The 22720-nt window shown below is 40.5% G+C and overlaps 1 protein-coding gene across 1 annotated transcript in view; it reads left to right on the top strand.

The window, feature by feature from the left end:
* The window catches only part of LOC139557940 (potassium voltage-gated channel subfamily A member 3), a 42233-nt gene extending 19713 nt beyond the window's left edge, over window positions 1–22520 (top strand). Inside the window, exons 2-3 of the mRNA XM_071373296.1 lie at window positions 4418–4661; window positions 16412–22520. Of these exons, the coding sequence (XP_071229397.1) occupies window positions 4418–4661; window positions 16412–17485 (1318 nt within the window). The 3' untranslated portion in view covers window positions 17486–22520. The remainder of the gene's footprint in view (window positions 1–4417; window positions 4662–16411) is intronic.
* Window positions 22521–22720: the final 200 nt, after the last annotated feature.

The following is a 22720-nucleotide window of genomic DNA, read 5'->3' as shown; positions in this document are numbered from 1 at the left end:
CCACTCTGAGGTAATGTCTTAACCCTTACCTGAACCACTCTGAGGTAATGTCTAACCTTAAGCCTTACCTGAACCACTCTGAGGTAATGTCTTAACCCTTACCTGAACCACTCTGAGGTAATGTCTAACCTTAACCCTTACCTGAACCACTCTGAGGTAATGTCTTAACCCTTACCTGAACCACTCTGAGGTAATGTCTTAACCCTTACCTGAACCACTCTGAGGTAATGTCTTAACCCTTACCTGAACCACTCTGAGGTAATGTCTAACCTTAACCCTTACCTGAACCACTCTGAGGTAATGTCTTAACCCTTACCTGAACCACTCTGAGGTAATGTCTAACCTTAACCCTTACCTGAACCACTCTGAGGTAATGTCTTAACCCTTACCTGAACCACTCTGAGGTAATGTCTTAACCCTTACCTGAACCACTCTGAGGTAATGTCTTAACCCTTACCTGAACCACTCTGAGGTAATGTCTAACCTTAACCCTTACCTGAACCACTCTGAGGTAATGTCTTAACCCTTACCTGAACCACTCTGAGGTAATGTCTTAACCCTTACCTGAACCACTCTGAGGTAATGTCTTAACCCTTACCTGAACCACTCTGAGGTAATGTCTTAACCCTTACCTGAACCACTCTGAGGTAATGTCTTAACCCTTACCTGAACCACTCTGAGGTAATGTCTAACCTTAACCCTTACCTGAACCACTCTGAGGTAATGTCTTAACCCTTACCTGAACCACTCTGAGGTAATGTCTAACCTTAACCCTTACCTGAACCACTCTGAGGTAATGTCTTAACCCTTACCTGAACCACTCTGAGGTAATGTCTTAACCCTTACCTGAACCACTCTGAGGTAATGTCTTAACCCTTACCTGAACCACTCTGAGGTAATGTCTAACCTTAACCCTTACCTGAACCACTCTGAGGTAATGTCTTAACCCTTACCTGAACCACTCTGAGGTAATGTCTTAACCCTTACCTGAACCACTCTGAGGTAATGTCTAACCTTAACCCTTACCTGAACCACTCTGAGGTAATGTCTTAACCCTTACCTGAACCACTCTGAGGTAATGTCTTAACCCTTACCTGAACCACTCTGAGGTAATGTCTTAACCCTTACCTGAACCACTCTGAGGTAATGTCTAACCTTAACCCTTACCTGAACCACTCTGAGGTAATGTCTTAACCCTTACCTGAACCACTCTGAGGTAATGTCTTAACCCTTACCTGAACCACTCTGAGGTAATGTCTAACCTTAACCCTTACCTGAACCACTCTGAGGTAATGTCTTAACCCTTACCTGAACCACTCTGAGGTAATGTCTAACCTTAACCCTTACCTGAACCACTCTGAGGTAATGTCTAACCTTAACCCTTACCTGAACCACTCTGAGGTAATGTCTTAACCCTTACCTGAACCACTCTGAGGTAATGTCTAACCTTAACCCTTACCTGAACCACTCTGAGGTAATGTCTAACCTTAACCCTTACCTGAACCACTCTGAGGTAATGTCTAACATTAACCCTTACCTGAACCACTCTGAGGTAATGTCTAACCTTAACCCTTACCTGAACCACTCTGAGGTAATGTCTAACCTTAACCCTTACCTGAACCACTCTGAGGTAATGTCTAACCTTAACCCTTACCTGAACCACTCTGAGGTAATGTCTAACCTTAACCCTTACCTGAACCACTCTGAGGTAATGTCTTAACCCTTACCTGAACCACTCTGAGGTAATGTCTAACCTTAACCCTTACCTGAACCACTCTGAGGTAATGTCTAACCTTAACCCTTACCTGAACCACTCTGAGGTAATGTCTAACCTTAACCCTTACCTGAACCACTCTGAGGTAATGTCTAACCTTAACCCTTACCTGAACCACTCTGAGGTAATGTCTTAACCCTTACCTGAACCACTCTGAGGTAATGTCTTAACCCTTACCTGAACCACTCTGAGGTAATGTCTTAACCCTTACCTGAACCACTCTGAGGTAATGTCTAACCTTAACCCTTACCTGAACCACTCTGAGGTAATGTCTCACCTTAACCCTTACCTGAACCACTCTGAGGTAATGTCTTAACCCTTACCTGAACCACTCTGAGGTAATGTCTTAACCCTTACCTGAACCACTCTGAGGTAATGTCTAACATTAACCCTTACCTGAACCACTCTGAGGTAATGTCTTAACCCTTACCTGAACCACTCTGAGGTAATGTCTTAACCCTTACCTGAACCACTCTGAGGTAATGTCTTAACCCTTACCTGAACCACTCTGAGGTAATGTCTTAACCCTTACCTGAACCACTCTGAGGTAATGTCTTAACCCTTACCTGAACCACTCTGAGGTAATGTCTAACCTTAACCCTTACCTGAACCACTCTGAGGTAATGTCTTAACCCTTACCTGAACCACTCTGAGGTAATGTCTTAACCCTTACCTGAACCACTCTGAGGTAATGTCTTAACCCTTACCTGAACCACTCTGAGGTAATGTCTAACCTTAACCCTTACCTGAACCACTCTGAGGTAATGTCTAACCTTAACCCTTACCTGAACCACTCTGAGGTAATGTCTTAACCCTTACCTGAACCACTCTGAGGTAATGTCTTAACCCTTACCTGAACCACTCTGAGGTAATGTCTAACCTTAACCCTTACCTGAACCACTCTGAGGTAATGTCTTAACCCTTACCTGAACCACTCTGAGGTAATGTCTAACCTTAACCCTTACCTGAACCACTCTGAGGTAATGTCTTAACCCTTACCTGAACCACTCTGAGGTAATGTCTTAACCCTTACCTGAACCACTCTGAGGTAATGTCTTAACCCTTACCTGAACCACTCTGAGGTAATGTCTTAACCCTTACCTGAACCACTCTGAGGTAATGTCTTAACCCTTACCTGAACCACTCTGAGGTAATGTCTTAACCCTTACCTGAACCACTCTGAGGTAATGTCTTAACCCTTACCTGAACCACTCTGAGGTAATGTCTTAACCCTTACCTGAACCACTCTGAGGTAATGTCTTAACCCTTACCTGAACCACTCTGAGGTAATGTCTTAACCCTTACCTGAACCACTCTGAGGTAATGTCTTAACCCTTACCTGAACCACTCTGAGGTAATGTCTAACCTTAACCCTTACCTGAACCACTCTGAGGTAATGTCTTAACCCTTACCTGAACCACTCTGAGGTAATGTCTTAACCCTAACCTGAACCACTCTGAGGTAATGTCTTAACCCTTACCTGAACCACTCTGAGGTAATGTCTAACCTTAACCCTTACCTGAACCACTCTGAGGTAATGTCTTAACCCTTACCTGAACCACTCTGAGGTAATGTCTTAACCCTTACCTGAACCACTCTGAGGTAATGTCTTAACCCTTACCTGAACCACTCTGAGGTAATGTCTTAACCCTTACCTGAACAACTCTGAGGTAATGTCTTAACCCTTACCTGAACCACTCTGAGGTAATGTCTTAACCCTTACCTGAACCACTCTGAGGTAATGTCTTAACCCTTACCTGAACCACTCTGAGGTAATGTCTTAACCCTTACCTGAACCACTCTGAGGTAATGTCTTAACCCTTACCTGAACCACTCTGAGGTAATGTCTTAACCCTTACCTGAACCACTCTGAGGTAATGTCTTAACCCTTACCTGAACCACTCTGAGGTAATGTCTAACCTTAACCCTTACCTGAACCACTCTGAGGTAATGTCTTAACCCTTACCTGAACCACTCTGAGGTAATGTCTTAACCCTAACCTGAACCACTCTGAGGTAATGTCTTAACCCTTACCTGAACCACTCTGAGGTAATGTCTAACCTTAACCCTTACCTGAACCACTCTGAGGTAATGTCTTAACCCTAACCTGAACCACTCTGAGGTAATGTCTTAACCCTTAACATGTGGGACACATGGACGAACATCTAATTGTGACGTGAGACTGTGAGAGTTGAAATAAAGATGTTCCCTGACATTGACCCTTTTCTCCCAATAATTAACTGTTGGCTATTTCTTGTATTGTACTTTATGTTAACTCTAACCCTAAGATCAGGATGAGGTACAGAAGGACGTACTCTCTACTGGTTATTATCTTGTCTTAACACGTCATGCCTACTGCTGACAATTAATCAATTAACTATCAATATATCAATTATATCGCTATCTGCCTGCAGGTCTGTCTGTCACTGTGTTTTTCTCTGCCTGTCTGCCTGTCTGCCTGCCTGTCTCCCTGTCTGCCTGTCTCCCTGTCTGCCTCTGTCTGTCTGCCTGTCTCCCTGTCTGTCTCTGTCTGTCTGCATGTCTATTTGTCTGTCTGTCTCTGTGTTTGTCTCTGTCTGTCTGTAAATTAAGTATTACTACTTATGTATCCCCCTCTCTCTATCCCCCTCTCTCTTTCTCCAGGTACTTTGACCCTCTGAGGAACGAGTATTTCTTTGACAGGAACCGGCCCAGCTTCGATGCCATCCTCTACTACTACCAGTCGGGCGGGCGTATCAGGAGACCCGTCAACGTGCCCATAGACATCTTCTCTGAGGAGATCCGCTTCTACGAGCTGGGAGAAGAGGCCATGGAGAAGTTCAGAGAGGATGAGGGTTTTATTAAGGAAGAGGAGAGACCACTACCTGACAACGAGCTGCAGAGACAGGTATGGTTGAGCACAGACGTGTTGTACTCCCCGACAAAAGCCGAAAAACACGTCAGAGTTTAGAAATGTTTCTTCCATTGAACATGCCGTAACAATAACAGCATCCTTGACTTTTTTTATGGTAAATTTACCCCTTTACCAAAGAGAACCTTCTGGCGCTTCCCTTTCTTCTTCTGGTTATCGTGAGTGTCTCAGTTGGTAGAGCCAGGGTTGTGGGTTGGATTCCAACGGGCGACCAGTACGCGGAAATGTATGCAGTTGCTCTGGATAAGTGATACATTACGAAAAGGAAACATGTTGATGTTCCCTTGAGCAAGGAATTTAAAATACAGATGAAAACAGAATAATGTCCGTCATGGGTGATCTAATACAGTATATCTCCTCTTTAAGGTGTGGTTAATACAGTATATTTCCTCTCATCTTAAAGGTGTGGTTAATACAGCATATCTCCTCATAAAGGTGTGGTTAATACAGTATATCTCCTCATAAAGGTGTGGCTAATACAGTATATCTCCTCTTTAAGGTGTGGTTAATACAGTATATCTCATCCTAAAGGTGTGGTTAATACAGCATATCTCCTCATAAAGGTGTGGTTAATACAGTATATCTCCTCATAAAGGTGTGGTTAATACAGTATATCTCCTCATAAAGGTGTGGTTAATACAGTATATCTCGTCTTAAAGGTGTGGTTAATACACTATATCTCATCTTAAAGGTGTGGTTAATACAGTATATCTCATCTTAAAGGTGTGGTTAATACAGTATATCTCCTCTCATCTTAAAGGTGTGGTTAATACAGTATATCTCATCTTAAATGTGTGGTTAGTACAGTATATATCATCTTAAAGGTGTGGTTAATACAGTATATATCATCTTAAAGGTGTGGTTAATACAGTATATCTCATCTTAAAGGTGTGGTTAATACAGTATATCTCCTCTTAAAGGTGTGGTTAATACAGTATATCTCCTCTCATCTTAAAGGTGTGGTTAATACAGTATATCTCATCTTAAATGTGTGGTTAGTACAGTATATATCATCTTAAAGGTGTGGTTAATACAGTATATCTCATCTTAAAGGTGTGGTTAATACAGTATATCTCATCTTTAAGGTGTGGTTAATACAGTATATCTCATCCTAAAGGTGTGGTTAATACAGCATATCTCCTCATAAAGGTGTGGTTAATACAGTATATCTCCTCATAAAGGTGTGGTTAATACAGTATATCTCCTCATAAAGGTGTGGTTAATACAGTATATCTCGTCTTAAAGGTGTGGTTAATACACTATATCTCATCTTAAAGGTGTGGTTAATACAGTATATCTCATCTTAAAGGTGTGGTTAATACAGTATATCTCCTCTCATCTTAAAGGTGTGGTTAATACAGTATATCTCATCTTAAATGTGTGGTTAGTACAGTATATATCATCTTAAAGGTGTGGTTAATACAGTATATCTCATCTTAAAGGTGTGGTTAATACAGTATATCTCCTCTCATCTTAAAGGTGTGGTTAATACAGTATATCTCATCTTAAATGTGTGGTTAGTACAGTATATATCATCTTAAAGGTGTGGTTAATACAGTATATCTCATCTTAAAGGTGTGGTTAATACAGTATATCTCATCTTAAAGGTGTGGTTAATATAGTATATCTCCTCTTAAAGGTGTGGTTAATATAGTATATCTCATCTTAAAGGTGTGGTTAATACAGTATATCTCCTCTCATCTTAAAGGTGTGGTTAATACAGTATATCTCATCTTAAAGGTGTGGTTAATACAGTATATCTCCTCTTTAAGGTGTGGTTAATACAGTATATCTCCTCTCATCTTAAAGGTGTGGTTAATACAGTATATCTCATCTTAAAGGTGTGGTTAATACAGTATATCTCATCTTAAAGGTGTGGTTAATACAGTATAGCTCCTCTTAAAGGTGTGGTTAATACAGTATATATCCTCTTAAAGGTGTGGCTAATACAGTATATCTCATCTTAAAGGTGTGGTTAATACAGTATATCTCATCTTAAAGGTGTGGTTAATACAGTATATCTCATCTTAAAGGTGTGGTTAATACAGTATATATCATCTTAAAGGTGTTGTTAATACAGTATATATCATCTTAAAGGTGTGGTTAATACAGTATATCTCCTCTTAAAGGTGTGGTTAATACAGTATATATCCTCTTAAAGGTGTGGCTAATACAGTATATCTCCTCTCATCTTAAAGGTGTGGTTAATACAGTATATCTCCTCTTAAAGGTGTTGTTAATACAGTATATATCCTCTTAAAGGTGTGGTTAATACAGTATATCTCCTCTAAGGTGTGGTTAATACAGTATATCTCATCTTTAAGGTGTGGTTAATACAGTATATCTCCTCTTAAAGGTGTGGTTAATACAGTATATCTCCTCTTCAAGGTGTGGTTAATACAGTATATATCATCCTCAAGGTGTGGTTAATACAGTATATATCCCCTTAAAGGTGTGGTTAATACAGTATATCTCCTCTTAAAGGTGTGGTTAATATAGTATATCTCATCTTAAAGGTGTGGTTAATACAGTATATCTCCTCTCATCTTAAAGGTGTGGTTAATACAGTATATCTCATCTTAAAGGTGTGGTTAATACAGTATATCTCCTCTTTAAGGTGTGGTTAATACAGTATATCTCCTCTCATCTTAAAGGTGTGGTTAATACAGTATATCTCATCTTAAAGGTGTGGTTAATACAGTATATCTCATCTTAAAGGTGTGGTTAATACAGTATAGCTCCTCTTAAAGGTGTGGTTAATACAGTATATATCCTCTTAAAGGTGTGGCTAATACAGTATATCTCATCTTAAAGGTGTGGTTAATACAGTATATCTCATCTTAAAGGTGTGGTTAATACAGTATATCTCATCTTAAAGGTGTGGTTAATACAGTATATATCATCTTAAAGGTGTGGTTAATACAGTATATATCATCTTAAAGGTGTGGTTAATACAGTATATCTCCTCTTAAAGGTGTGGTTAATACAGTATACAGTGGGGAGAACAAGTATTTGATACACTGCCGATTTTGAAGGTTTTCCTACTTACAAAGCATGTAGAGGTCTGTAATTTTTATCATAGGTACACTTCAACTGTGAGAGACGGAATCTAAAACAAAAATCCAGAAAATCACATTGTATGATTTTTAAGTAATTAAATTGCATTTTATTGCGTGACATAAGTATTTGATCACCTACCAACCAGTAAGAATTCCGGCTCTCACAGACCTGTTAGTTTTTCTTTTAGAAGCCCTCTTGTTCTCCACTCATTACCTGTATTAACTGCACCTGTTTGAACTTGTTACCTGTATAAAAGACACCTGTACACACACTCAATCAAACAGACTCCAATCTCTCCACAATGGCCAAGACCAGAGAGCTGTGTAAGGACATCAGGGATAAAATTGTAGACCTGCACAAGGCTGGGATGGGCTACAGGACAATAGGCAAGCAGCTTGGTGAGAAGGCAACAACTGTTGGCGCAATTATTAGAAAATGGAAGATGTTCAAGATGACGGTCAATCACCCTCGGTCTGGGGCTCCATGCAAGATCTCACCTCGTGGGGCATCAATGATCATAAGGAAGGTGAGGGATCAGCCCAGAACTACACGGCAGGACCTGGTCAATGACCTGAAGAGAGCTGGGACCACAGTCTCAAAGAAAACCATTAGTAACACACTACGCTGTCATGGATTGAAATCCTGCAGCGCACGCAAGGTCCCCCTGCTCAAGCCAGCGCATGTCCAGGCCCTTCTGAAGTTTGCCAATGACCATCTGGATGATCCAGAGGAGGAATGGGAGAAGGTCATGTGGTCTGATGAGACAAAAATAGAGCTTTTTGGTCTAAACTCCACTCGCCGTGTTTGGAGGAAGAAGAAGGTTGAGTACAACCCCAAGAACACCCTCCCAACCTTGAAGCATGGAGGTGGAAACATAATTCTTTGGGGATGCTTTTCTGCAAAGGGGACAGGACGACTGCACCGTATTGAGGGGAGGATGGATGGGGCCATGTATCGCGAGATCTTGGCCAAAAACCTCCTTCCCTCAGTAAGAGCATTGAAGATGGGTCGTGGCTGGATCTTCCAGCATGACAACGACCCGAAACACACAGCCAGGGCAACTAAGGAGTGGCTCCGTAAGAAGCATCTCAAGGTCCTGGAGTGGCCTAGCCAGTCTCCAGACCTGAACCCAATAGAAAATCTTTGGAGGGAGCTGAACGTCCGTATTGCCCACCGACAGCCCCGAAACCTGAAGGATCTGGAGAAGGTATGTATGGAGGAGTGGGCCAAAATCCCTGCTGCAGTGTGTGCAAACCTGGTCAATAACTACAGGAAACGTATGATCTTTGTAATTGCAAACAAAGGTTTCTGTACCAAATATTAAGTTCTGCTTTTCTGATGTATCAAATACTTATGTCACGCAATAAAATGCAATTTAATTACTTAAAAATCATACAATGTGAGTTTCTGGATTTTTGTTTTAGATTCCGTCTCTCACAGTTGAAGTGTACCTATGATAAAAATTACAGACCTCTACATGCTTTGTAAGTAGGAAAACCTTCAAAATTGGCAGTGTATCAAATACTTGTTCTCCCCACTGTATATCCTCTTAAAGGTGTGGCTAATACAGTATATCTCCTCTCATCTTAAAGGTGTGGTTAATACAGTATATCTCCTCTTAAAGGTGTTGTTAATACAGTATATCTCCTCTTAAAGGTGTGGTTAATACAGTATATCTCCTCTAAGGTGTGGTTAATACAGTATATCTCATCGTTAAGGTGTGGTTAATACAGTATATCTCCTCTTAAAGGTGTGGTTAATACAGTATATCTCCTCTTCAAGGTGTGGTTAATACAGTATATCTCATCCTAAAGGTGTGGTTAATACAGTATATCTCCCCTTAAAGGTGTGGTTAATACAGTATATCTCATCCTAAAGGTGTGGTTAATACAGTATATCTCATCTCATCTTAAAGGTGTGGTTAATACAGTATATCTCATCTTAAAGGTGTGGTTAATACAGTATATCTCATCTTAAAGGTGTGGTTAATACAGTATATCTCATCTTAAATGTATGGTTAATACAGTATATCTCCTCTCATCTTAAAGGTGTGGTTAATACAGTTTATCTCCTCTCATCTTTAAGGTGTGGTTAATACAGTATATCTCCCCTTAAAGGTGTGGTTAATACAGTATATCTCATCTTAAAGGTGTGGTTAATACAGTATATCTCCTCTTAAAGGTGTGGTTAATACAGTATATCTCATCTTAAAGGTGTGGTTAATACAGTATATCTCCTCTTAAAGGTGTGGTTAATACAGTAGATCTCCTCTTTAAGGTGTGGTTAATACAGTATATCTCATCTTAAAGGTGTGGTTAATACAGCATATCTCCTCTCATCTTAAAGGTGTGGTTAATACAGTATATATCCTCTTAAAGGTGTGGTTAATACAGTATATCTCATCTTAAAGGTGTGGTTAATACAGTATATCTCATCCTAAAGGTGTGGTTAATACAGTATATCTCCTCTCATCTTAAAGGTGTGGTTAATACAGTATATCTCCTCTTAAAGGTGTGGTTAATACAGTATATCTCCTCTCATCTTAAAGGTGTGGTTAATACAGTATATCTCATCTTAAAGGTGTGGTTAATACAGTATATCTCCTCTTAAAGGTGTGGTTAATACAGTATATCTCCTCTCATCTTAAAGGTGTGGTTAATACAGTATATCTCATCTTAAAGGTGTGGTTAATACAGTATATCTCATCTTAAAGGTGTGGTTAATACAGTATATCTCATCTTAAAGGTGTGGTTAATACAGTATATCTCATCTTAAAGGTGTGGTTAATACAGTATATCTCCTCTCATCTTAAAGGTGTGGTTAATACAGTATATCTCATCTTAAAGGTGTGGTTAATACAGTATATCTCATCTTAAAGGTGTGATTAATACAGTATATCTCCCCTTAAAGGTGTGGTTAATACAGTATATCTCATCATAAAGGTGTAGTTAATACATTATATCTCATCTTAAAGGTGTGGTTAATACAGTATTTGTCCTCTCATCTTAAAGGTGTGGTTAATACAGTATATCTCCTCTTAAAGGTGTGGTTAATACAGTATATCTCATCTTAAAGGTGTGGTTAATACAGTATATCTCCTCTTTAAGGTGTGGTTAATACAGTATATCTCATCTCATCGTAAAGGTGTGGTTAATACAGTATATCTCCCCTTAAAGGTGTGGTTAATACAGTATATCTCCTCTTAAAGGTGTGGTTAATACAGTATATCTCATCTTAAAGGTGTGGTTAATACAGTATATCTCATCTTAAAGGTGTGATTAATACAGTATATCTCCCCTTAAAGGTGTGGTTAATACAGTATATCTCATCATAAAGGTGTGGTTAATACAGTATATCTCATCTTAAAGGCGTGGTTAATACAGTATATCTCCTCTTAAAGGTGTGGTTAATACAGCATATCTCATCTTAAAGGTGTGGTTAATACAGTATATCTCCTCTCATCTTAAAGGTGTGGTTAATACAGTATATCTCCTCTTAAAGGTGTGGTTAATACAGTATATCTCCTCTTAAAGGTGAGGTTAATACAGTATATCTCCTCTTTAAGGTGTGGTTAATACAGTATATATCCTCTTAAAGGTGTGGTTAATACAGTATATCTCCTCTTCAATGTGTGTTTAATACAGTATATCTCCTCTCATCTTAAAGGTGTGGTTAATACAGTATATCTCCTCTCATCTTAAAGGTGTGGTTAATACAGTATATCTGCTCTTAAAGGTGTGGTTAATACAGTATATCTCATCTTAAAGGTGTGGTTAATACAGTATATCTCCTCTTAAAGGTGTGGTTAATACAGTATATCTCATCTTAAAGGTGTGGTTAATACAGTATATCTCCTCTTAAAGGTGTGGTTAATACAGTAGATCTCCTCTTTAAGGTGTGGTTAATACAGTATATCTCATCTTAAAGGTGTGGTTAATACAGTATATCTCCTCTTAAAGGTGTGGTTAATACAGTAGATCTCCTCTTTAAGGTGTGGTTAATACAGTATATCTCCTCTCATCTTAAAGGTGTGGTTAATACAGTATATCTCATCTTAAAGGTGTGGTTAATACAGTATATCTCCTCTTAAAGGTGTGGTTAATACAGTATATCTCATCTTAAAGGTGTGGTTAATACAGTATATCTCCTCTTAAAGGTGTGGTTAATACAGTAGATCTCCTCTTTAAGGTGTGGTTAATACAGTATATCTCATCTTAAAGGTGTGGTTAATACAGTATATCTCATCTTAAAGGTGTGGTTAATACAGTATATATCCTCTTAAAGGTGTGTTTAATACAGTATATCTCCTCTTTAAGGTGTGGTTAATACAGTATATCTCCTCTTAAAGGTGTGGTTAATACAGTATATCTCCTCTTAAAGGTGTGGTTAATACAGTATATCTCATCTTAAAGGTGTGGTTAATACAGTATATCTCTTCATAAAGGTGTAGTTAATACAGTATATCTCATCGTAAAGGTGTGGTTAATACAGTATATCTCATCTTAAAGGTGTGGTTAATACAGTATTTGTCCTCTCATCTTAAAGGTGTGGTTAATACAGTATATCTCCTCTTAAAGGTGTGGTTAATACAGTATATCTCATCTTAAAGGTGTGGTTAATACAGTATATCTCATCTCATCTTAAAGGTGTGGTTAATACAGTATATCTCCCCTTAAAGGTGTGGTTAATACAGTATATATCCTCTTAAAGGTGTGGTTAATACAGTATATCTCCTCTTTAAGGTGTGGTTAATACAGTATATCTCATCTCATCTTAAAGGTGTGGTTAATACAGTATTTCTCATCTTAAAGGTGTGGTTAATACAGTATATCTCCTCTTAAAGGTGTGGTTAATACAGTATATCTCATCTTAAAGGTGTGGTTAATACAGTATATCTCATCTTAAAGGTGTGGTTAATACAGTATATCTCATCTTAAAGGTGTGATTAATACAGTATATCTCCCCTTAAAGGTGTGGTTAATACAGTATATCTCATCATAAAGGTGTGGTTAATACAGTATATCTCATCTTAAAGGTGTGGTTAATACAGTATATCTCCTCTTAAAGGTGTGGTTAATACAGCATATCTCATCTTAAAGGTGTGGTTAATACAGTATATCTCCTCTCATCTTAAAGGTGTGGTTAATACAGTATATCTCCTCTTAAAGGTGTGGTTAATACAGTATATCTCCTCTTAAAGGTGAGGTTAATACAGTATATCTCCTCTTTAAGGTGTGGTTAATACAGTATATATCCTCTTAAAGGTGTGGTTAATACAGTATATCTCCTCTTAAAGGTGTGGTTAATACAGTATATATCCTCTTAAAGGTGTGGTTAATACAGTATATCTCCTCTTAAAGGTGTGGTTAATACAGTATATATCCTCTTAAAGGTGTGGTTAATACAGTATATCTCCTCTAAGGTGTGGTTAATACAGTATATCTCCTCTTAAAGGTGTGGTTAATACAGTATATCTCATCTTAAAGGTGTAGTTAATACAGTATATCTCATCTTAAAGGTGTGGTTAATACAGTATATCTCATCTTAAAGGTGTGGTTAATACAGTATATATCCTCTTAAAGGTGTGGTTAATACAGTATATCTCCTCTTAAAGGTGTGGTTAATACAGTATATCTCATCTTAAAGGTGTAGTTAATACAGTATATCTCATCTTAAAGGTGTGGTTAATACAGTATATATCCTCTTAAAGGTGTGGTTAATACAGTATATCTCCTCTAAGGTGTGGTTAATACAGTATATCTCCTCTTAAAGGTGTGGTTAATACAGTATATCTCATCTTAAAGGTGTAGTTAATACAGTATATCTCATCTTAAAGGTGTAGTTAATACAGTATATCTCATCTTAAAGGTGTGGTTAATACAGTATATATCCTCTTAAAGGTGTGGTTAATACAGTATATCTCCTCTAAGGTGTGGTTAATACAGTATATCTCCTCTTAAAGGTGTGGTTAATACAGTATATCTCATCTTAAAGGTGTGGTTAATACAGTATATCTCATCTTAAAGGTGTGATTAATACAGTATATCTCCCCTTAAAGGTGTGGTTAATACAGTATATCTCATCATAAAGGTGTAGTTAATACAGTATATCTCATCTTAAAGGTGTGGTTAATACAGTATTTGTCCTCTCATCTTAAAGGTGTGGTTAATACAGTATATCTCCTCTTAAAGGTGTGGTTAATACAGTATATCTCATCTTAAAGGTGTGGTTAATACAGTATATCTCCTCTTTAAGGTGTGGTTAATACAGTATATCTCATCCTAAAGGTGTGGTTAATACAGTATATCTCATCTTAAAGGTGTGGTTAATACAGTATATCTCCTCTTTAAGGTGTGGTTAATACAGTATATCTCCTCTCATCTTAAAGGTGTGGTTAATACAGTATATCTCCTCTCATCTTAAAGGTGTGGTTAATACAGTATATCTCATCTCATCTTAAAGGTGTGGTTAATACAGTATATCTCATCTTAAAGGTGTGGTTAATACAGTAGATCTCCTCTTTAAGGTGTGGTTAATACAGTATATCTCATCCTAAAGGTGTGGTTAATACAGTATATCTCATCTTAAAGGTGTGGTTAATACAGTATATCTCATCTCATCTTAAAGGTGTGGTTAATACAGTATATCTCCTCTTTAAGGTGTGGTTAATACAGTATATCTCATCTTAAAGGTGTGGTTAATACAGTAGATCTCCTCTTTAAGGTGTGGTTAATACAGTATATCTCATCCTAAAGGTGTGGTTAATACAGTATATCTCATCTTAAAGGTGTGGTTAATACAGTATATCTCCTCTTTAAGGTGTGGTTAATACAGTATATCTCCTCTCATCTTAAAGGTGTGGTTAATACAGTATATCTCCTCTCATCTTAAAGGTGTGGTTAATACAGTATATCTCATCTCATCTTAAAGGTGTGGTTAATACAGTATATCTCCTCTTTAAGGTGTGGTTAATACAGTATATCTCATCTTAAAGGTGTGGTTAATACAGTATATCTCATCTTAAAGGTGTGGTTAATACAGTATATCTCATCCTAAAGGTGTGGTTAATACAGTATATCTCATCTTAAAGGTGTGGTTAATACAGTATATCTCATCTTAAAGGTGTGATTAATACAGTATATCTCCCCTTAAAGGTGTGGTTAATACAGTATATCTCATCATAAAGGTGTAGTTAATACAGTATATCTCATCTTAAAGGTGTGGTTAATACAGTATTTGTCCTCTCATCTTAAAGGTGTGGTTAATACAGTATATCTCCTCTTAAAGGTGTGGTTAATACAGTATATCTCCCCTTAAAGGTGTGGTTAATACAGTATATCTCCTCTTAAAGGTGTGGTTAATACAGTATATCTCCTCTTAAAGGTGTGGTTAATACAGTATATCTCATCTTAAAGGTGTGGTTAATACAGTATATCTCATCTTAAAGGTGTGGTTAATACAGTATATCTCATCTTAAAGGTGTGGTTAATACAGTATATATCCTCTTAAAGGTGTGGTTAATACAGTATATCTCCTCTTAAAGGTGTGGTTAATACAGTATATCTCCTCTTAAAGGTGTGGTTAATACAGTATATCTCATCTCATCTTAAAGGTGTGGTTAATACAGTATATATCCTCTTAAAGGTGTGGTTAATACAGTATATCTCCTCTTAAAGGTGTGGTTAATACAGTATATCTCCTCTTAAAGGTGTGGTTAATACAGTATATCTCATCTTAAAGGTGTGGTTAATACAGTATATCTCCTCTTTAAGTTGTGGTTAATACAGTATATCTCATCTTAAAGGTGTGGTTAATACAGTATATCTCATCTTAAAGGTGTGGTTAATACAGTATATCTCATCTTAAAGGTGTGGTTAATACAGTATATCTCATCATAAAGGTGTGGTTAATACAGTATATCTCATCTTAAAGGTGTGGTTAATACAGTATATCTCCTCTCATCTTAAAGGTGTGGTTAATACAGTATATCTCCTCTCATCTTAAAGGTGTGGTTAATACAGTATATCTCCTCTCATCTTAAAGGTGTGGTTAATACAGTATATCTCCTCTTAAAGGTGTGGTTAATACAGTATATCTCATCTTAAAGGTGTGGTTAATACAGTATATCTCATCTTAAAGGTGTGGTTAATACAGTATATCTCCTCTTTAAGGTGTGGTTAATACAGTATATCTCATCTTAAAGGTGTGGTTAATACAGTATATCTCCTCTTTAAGGTGTGGTTAATACAGTATATCTCATCTTAAAGGTGTGGTTAATACAGTATATCTCCTCTTTAAGTTGTGGTTAATACAGTATATCTCATCTTAAAGGTGTGGTTAATACAGTATATCTCATCTTAAAGGTGTGGTTAATACAGTATATCTCATCTTAAAGGTGTGGTTAATACAGTATATCTCATCATAAAGGTGTGGTTAATACAGTATATCTCATCTTAAAGGTGTGGTTAATACAGTATATCTCATCTTAAAGGTGTGGTTAATACAGTATATCTCCCCTTAAAGGTGTGATTAATACAGTATATCTCATCTTAAAGGTGTGGTTAATACAGTATATCTCATCTCCTCTTAAAGGTGTGGTTAATACAGTATATCTCCTCTCATCCTAAAGGTGTGGTTAATACAGTATATCTCCTCTCATCCTAAAGGTGTGGTTGCTGTTTGAGTACCCTGAGAGCAGTGGTCCGGCGCGGGGGATAGCCATCGTCTCCGTCCTCGTCATCCTCATCTCCATCGTCATCTTCTGCCTGGAGACGTTACCGGAGTTCAGGGACGACCACAAGGTGCCAGTCCCGGTGGCTTCCGTTATTAACGGCACCGAGCCGATTTTCTCCTCTCCGTTCTCCGACCCGTTCTTCGTGGTGGAAACGCTGTGCATCATCTGGTTCTCCTTTGAGCTGCTGGTCCGGTTCTTCGCCTGTCCCTCCAAGGCCACCTTCTCTAGGAACATCATGAACATTATAGATATTGTTGCTATCATACCCTACTTCATTACGCTGGGCACGGAGCTTGCGGAGCAGCAGGGGAACGGGCAGCAGGCCATGTCCCTCGCCATCCTCAGGGTCATCCGTCTGGTCAGGGTGTTCAGGATCTTCAAGCTGTCCAGACACTCCAAGGGGCTCCAGATCCTGGGCCAGACCCTGAAGGCCAGCATGCGGGAGCTGGGCCTGCTCATCTTCTTCCTCTTCATCGGAGTCATCCTCTTCTCCAGTGCCGTCTACTTCGCGGAGGCTGACGACCCAGACTCCAGCTTTAGCTCCATCCCTGATGCCTTCTGGTGGGCCGTGGTCACCATGACTACTGTCGGCTATGGAGACATGCACCCGATAACCATCGGCGGGAAGATCGTGGGCTCTCTCTGTGCCATCGCTGGGGTGTTGACCATCGCCCTGCCCGTCCCCGTCATCGTGTCCAACTTCAACTACTTCTACCACCGGGAGACGGAGGGCGAGGAGCAAGCGCAGTACCTCCACGTGGGCAGCTGTCAGCCGCTGGCGGCCGAGACGGAGGAGGATGGAGAGATGAGGAAGAGGAGCAGCTCTACGTCGCTGAGTAAGAGTGAGTACCTGGTGATTGAGGAAAACAGAGGACTGAACAGCAGCACCTTCACACAGCAGCAGAACTTCCCCACGGCAACCACCGCTACCACGACGACAACCGTGACACAAAACAACACGGTGAACAGCGTCAGCATCAACAAGAAGATATTCACTGACGTGTAGTCTATGGGCATCATAACGGACTCATGGATTAATGTATGTAGTGCTTTGACAGATGTGGTTGAATGAGGAGAGACTCATCACCACCATGATCCTCTAGCCCCCATATCTAATGGGGAAATATACACTACATGACCAAAAGTATGTGGACACCTGCATGTCCAACATCTCATCCCAAAACCATGGGGATTAAATATGGATTTGGTCCCCCGTTTTGCTGCTATAACAGCCTCCACTCTTCTGGGAAGGCTTTCCACTAGATGCTGGAACATTGCTGCGGGGGACTTGCTTCCATTCAGCCACAAGAGTATTAGTGAGGTCGAGCACTGATGTTGGGTGATTAGGCCTGGCTCGCAGTCGGCGTTCCAATTCATCCCAAAGGTGTTCGATGGGGTTGAGGACAGTGCTCTGTGCAGGCCAGTCAAGTTCTTCCACACCGATCAAGACAAACCATTTCCTTATGGACCTTGCTTCGTGCACGGGGGCATTGTCATACTGAAACAGGAAATGGCCTTCCCCAAACTGTTGCCACAAATTTAGAAGCACAGAATTGTCTAGAATGTAATTTTATGTTGTAGCGTTAAGATTTCCCTTCACTGGAATGAATGGTTTTAGTTCAGAGGCAGTTTGGAACTCGGAGTGTTGCACCCGAGGACAGACAATTATTACACGCTTCGCGCTTCAGCACTCGACGGTCCTGTTCTCTGAGCTTGTGTGGCCTACCACTTCGCGGCTGAGCCGGTGTTGCTCCTAGACTTTTTCACTTCACAATAACAGCATTTACAGTTGACCGGGGCAGCTCTAGCAGGGCAGAAATTTGACAAACTTACTTGTTTGAAAGGTGGCATCCTATGACAGTGCCACTTTGAAAGTCACTGAGCTCTTCAGTAAGGGCCATTCTACTGCCAATGTTTGTCTATGGAGATTGCATGGCTGTGTGCTCGATTTTATACACCTGTCAGCAACGGGTATGGTTAAAATAGCCGAATCCACTAATTTGAAGGGGTGTCCACATACTATTATATATATAGTGTATCATGATGATTTGGACATTGCACAGGGCTGTACTCTGTTACAACACAGCAGTCTGTGTCTGGATGAAGAAGGAGAGAGAGACAGAGACATGTAAAACACGAGAGAGTTTAAGTCTTCAGCTGATTCTAATATGTGAGTGTATTCAGGATTATAGGGATCCTACATCAGATTTTTAAACAGTCACCACTATCCGGCCTCCACACAGTACCCTGCCCTAAACCTTAGTCACTGTCACTGTACCCTGCCCTAAACCTTAGTCACTGTTACTAGCCGGCTCCACCCAGTACCCTGCCCTAAACCTTAGTCACTGTTACTATCCGGCCTCCACCCAGTACCCTGCCCTGAACCTTAGTCACTGTTACTAGCCGGCCTCCACCCAGTACCCTGCCCTGAACCTTAGTCACTGTTACTAGCCGGCCTCCACCCAGTACCCTGCCCTGAACCTTAGTCACTGTTACTAGCCGTCCTCCACCCAGTAAACTGCCCTGAACCTTAGTCACTGTTACTAGCCGGCCTCCACCCAGTACCCTGCCCTGAACCTTAGTTACCACTAGTCAGCCACCACCCAGTACCCTGCCCTGAACCTTAGTCACTGTCATTAACCAGCCTCCGCCCAGTACCCTGCCCTGAACCTTAGTCACTGTTACTAGCCGGCTCCACCCAGTACCCTGCCCTGAACCTTAGTCACTGTTACTAGCCAGCCTCCGCCCAGTACCCTGCCCTGAACCTTAGTCACTGTTACTAGTCAGCCTCCGCCCAGTACCCTGCCCTGAACCTTAGTCACTGTTACTAGCCAGCCTCCGCCCAGTACCCTGCCCTGAACCTTAGTTACTGTTACTAGCCAGCCTCCACCCAGTACCCTGCCCTGAACCTTAGTCACTGTTACTAGTGGGCCTCCACCCAGTACCCTGCCCTGAACATTAGTTACTGTTACTAGCCAGCCTCCACCCAGTACCCTGCCCTGAACCTTAGTTACTGTTACTAGCCAGCCTCCACCCAGTACCCTGCCCTGAACCTTAGTCACTGTTACTAGCCAGCCTCCACCCAGTACCCTGCCCTGAACCTTAGTCACTGTTACTAGTGGGTCTCCACACAGTACCCTGCCCTGAACCTTAGTTACTGTTACTAGCCAGCCTCCACCCAGTACCCTGCCCTGAACCTTAGTCACTGTTACTAGCCAGCCTCCACCCAGTACCCTGCCCTGAACCTTAGTCACTGTTACTAGTGGGTCTCCACACAGTACCCTGCCCTGAACCTTAGTTACCGTTACTAGCCGTCCTCCACCCAGTACCCTGCCCTGAACATTAGTTACTGTTACTAGCCGGCCTCCACCCAGTACCCTGCCCTTAACCTTAGTTACCACTAGCCAGCCTCCACCCAGTACCCTGCCCTGAACCTTAGTTACCACTAGCCAGCCTCTGCCCAGTACCCTGCCCTGAACCTGGGTTTCCGCTAGCCGGCCTCCACCCAGTACCCTGCCCTGAACCTGGGTTTCCGCTAGCCGGCCTCCACCCAGTACCCTGCCCTGAACCTTAGTTACTGTTACTAGTGGGCCTCCACCCAGTACCCTGCCCTAAACCTTAGTCACTGTTACTAGCTGGCCTCCACCCAGTACCCTGCCCTGGTCCTTAGTTACCACTATTCAGCCTCCACCCAGTACCCTGCCCTGGTCCTTAGTTACCACTATCCAGCCTCCACCCAGTACCCTGCACCTTAACCTTAGTTACTGTTACTAGTGGGCCTCCACCCAGTACCCTGCCCTGAACCTTAGTTACTGTTACTAGTGGGCCTCCACCCAGTACCCTGCCCTGAACCTTAGTTACTGTTACTAGTGGGCCTCCACCCAGTACCCTGCCCTGAACCTTAGTTACTGTTACTAGTGGGCCTCCACCCAGTACCCTGCCCTGAACCTTAGTTACTGTTACTAGTGGGCCTCCACCCAGTACCCTGCCCTAAACCTTAGTCACTGTTACTAGCTGGCCTCCACCCAGTACCCTGCCCTGGTCCTTAGTTACCACTATTCAGCCTCCACCCAGTACCCTGCTCTGGTCCTTAGTTACCACTATCCAGCCTCCACCCAGTACCCTGCACCTTAACCTTAGCGCCTGCTGCTCTGTGTACATAGATCCGTTGAACACTGGTCACTTTATTAATGTTTTCATACTGTTTTACACTATGTGTATATACTGTATTCTAGTCATGGTTCATCCTATATAACTACTGTCTATACACACCATCCTATATAACTACTGTCTGTACACACCTTCCTGTTTAACCTGTTATGGCTGCAGCCCGACGTCAGCCCGACGCCGGTACACCTATGACAACATCCAGCTCAAGTGCAGGGCGCGAAATTCAAAATCTATTTTTTTTTTTTTATATTTAACTTTCACACATTAACAAGTCCAATACAGCATTTGAAAGATAAACATCTTGTCAATCCAGCCAACATGTCCGATTTTTTAAATGTTTTACAGAGAAAACACCACATATATTTATGTTAGCTCACCACCAAATAAAAAAGGAGGGCAGACATTTTTCACAGCACAAGTAGGATGCAAGTAGCATGCACAAGCCAACCTAACTAACCTAGAACCAACCTAAATAACCTAGAAAAAACTACCTCAGATGACAGTCCTATAACATGTTACACAATAAATCTATGTTTTGTTCAAAAAATGTGCATATTTTAGCTATAAATCAGTTTTACATTACTGCTACCATCATAGCTACAGTCAGAAATCGCACGGGAGTAGCCAGAGAAAATACAGACACCAACGTCAACTACTAATTACACATCATAAAACATTTCAGAGAAATATATGGTGGATAGCTAATGAAAGAGAAAGATCTTGTGAATAGAGCCAATATTTCCGATTTTTCAAGTGTTTTACAGCAAAACACAATATATCGTCATATTAGCTTACTACAATAGCTAACATCACAACAGCATTGACTCAAGGCAAACGGTAGCATAGCACAGTTCGACAGATATATGAAAAAGCATCCCAAATTGGGTCCTTATCTTTGTTGATCTTCCATCAGAATGTTCTCCAAGGGGTCCTTTGTTCAGAAATGTCTTTATTTCGATCCAGAACGAACAATTTCCCTCTTGAATTAGCAAGCACACTGGCAGTGCGACGCTAACCTCTCCATCTTGAAAAAATTATTGCGTCGCATCACGTCTAAAGTCCAGAATACATTTCAATAATATAATTAAACTATATTGAAATAACGTACTTTAGGATGATATTGTGACATGTATCAAATAAAATCGAAGCCAGAGATCATATTCACCTTTACAGAGTGTTTTCCAGGAGCCGAGTCCAGGTCCTACTTCGCGCCCAGAAAGAAAAATAAACTGCGCAACACTCACTCCAAGAGGTTGTGTTCAAATCCAGGACGAGATAATCAACTGATTTCTTCTCTCACTTCCGCATGACACCCAGAGGAAGGCGTATGACGTGTTTCTACAGTCCTAAGTGACATGCCCTTTTATAGACAAGGGCTTGAAGAGCGACATCGATTTTGGAAATCTCACTTCCGGATAGGAAATGGGCTGTAAAAATAGTTCTGTTCCACTTAGAGAAATAATTAAAACGGTTTTAGAAACTAGAGACTGTTTTCTATCCAATAGTAATAATAATATGCATATTGTAAGAGCAAAAATTGATTAAGAGGCCGTTTGAAAATTTGCACATATTTTCCAGTTTTTCAATACGCCCCCTGCAGCCATAACAAGTTGTAACTACTGTCTATACTGTCTATACACACCATCCTGTTTAACTACTGTCCATACTGTCTATTCACACCATTATATATATTTATATTCTGGGCTCTGACATTGCTCGTTCTGATATTTCTTAATATATTTCTTTAAATTGTTTAGATGATGTGTGTATTGTTAGGTATTACTGTTGTAGGTAGAAACACATTCCACTGCCTCTGATATGACATCATCTGTGTACCAATAAACTTCACTTTGATTTCAAAGGTTCCTCAACGAGCTTTCAGTGTAGCTCCTTACTGATCACACACACACACACACACACACACACACACACACACACACACACACACACACACACACACACACACACACACACACACACACACACACACACACACACACACACACACACACACACACTGATCACGCACACACACACACTGATCACACACACACACACACACACACATTCA

The sequence above is a fragment of the Salvelinus alpinus genome, chromosome 28, assembly GCF_045679555.1.
Source record: "Salvelinus alpinus chromosome 28, SLU_Salpinus.1, whole genome shotgun sequence".
Classification (NCBI taxonomy): domain Eukaryota; kingdom Metazoa; phylum Chordata; class Actinopteri; order Salmoniformes; family Salmonidae; genus Salvelinus; species Salvelinus alpinus.
Note: the sequence above shows the minus strand (reverse complement) of the source record. Positions and strands in the feature narration are given on the sequence as shown.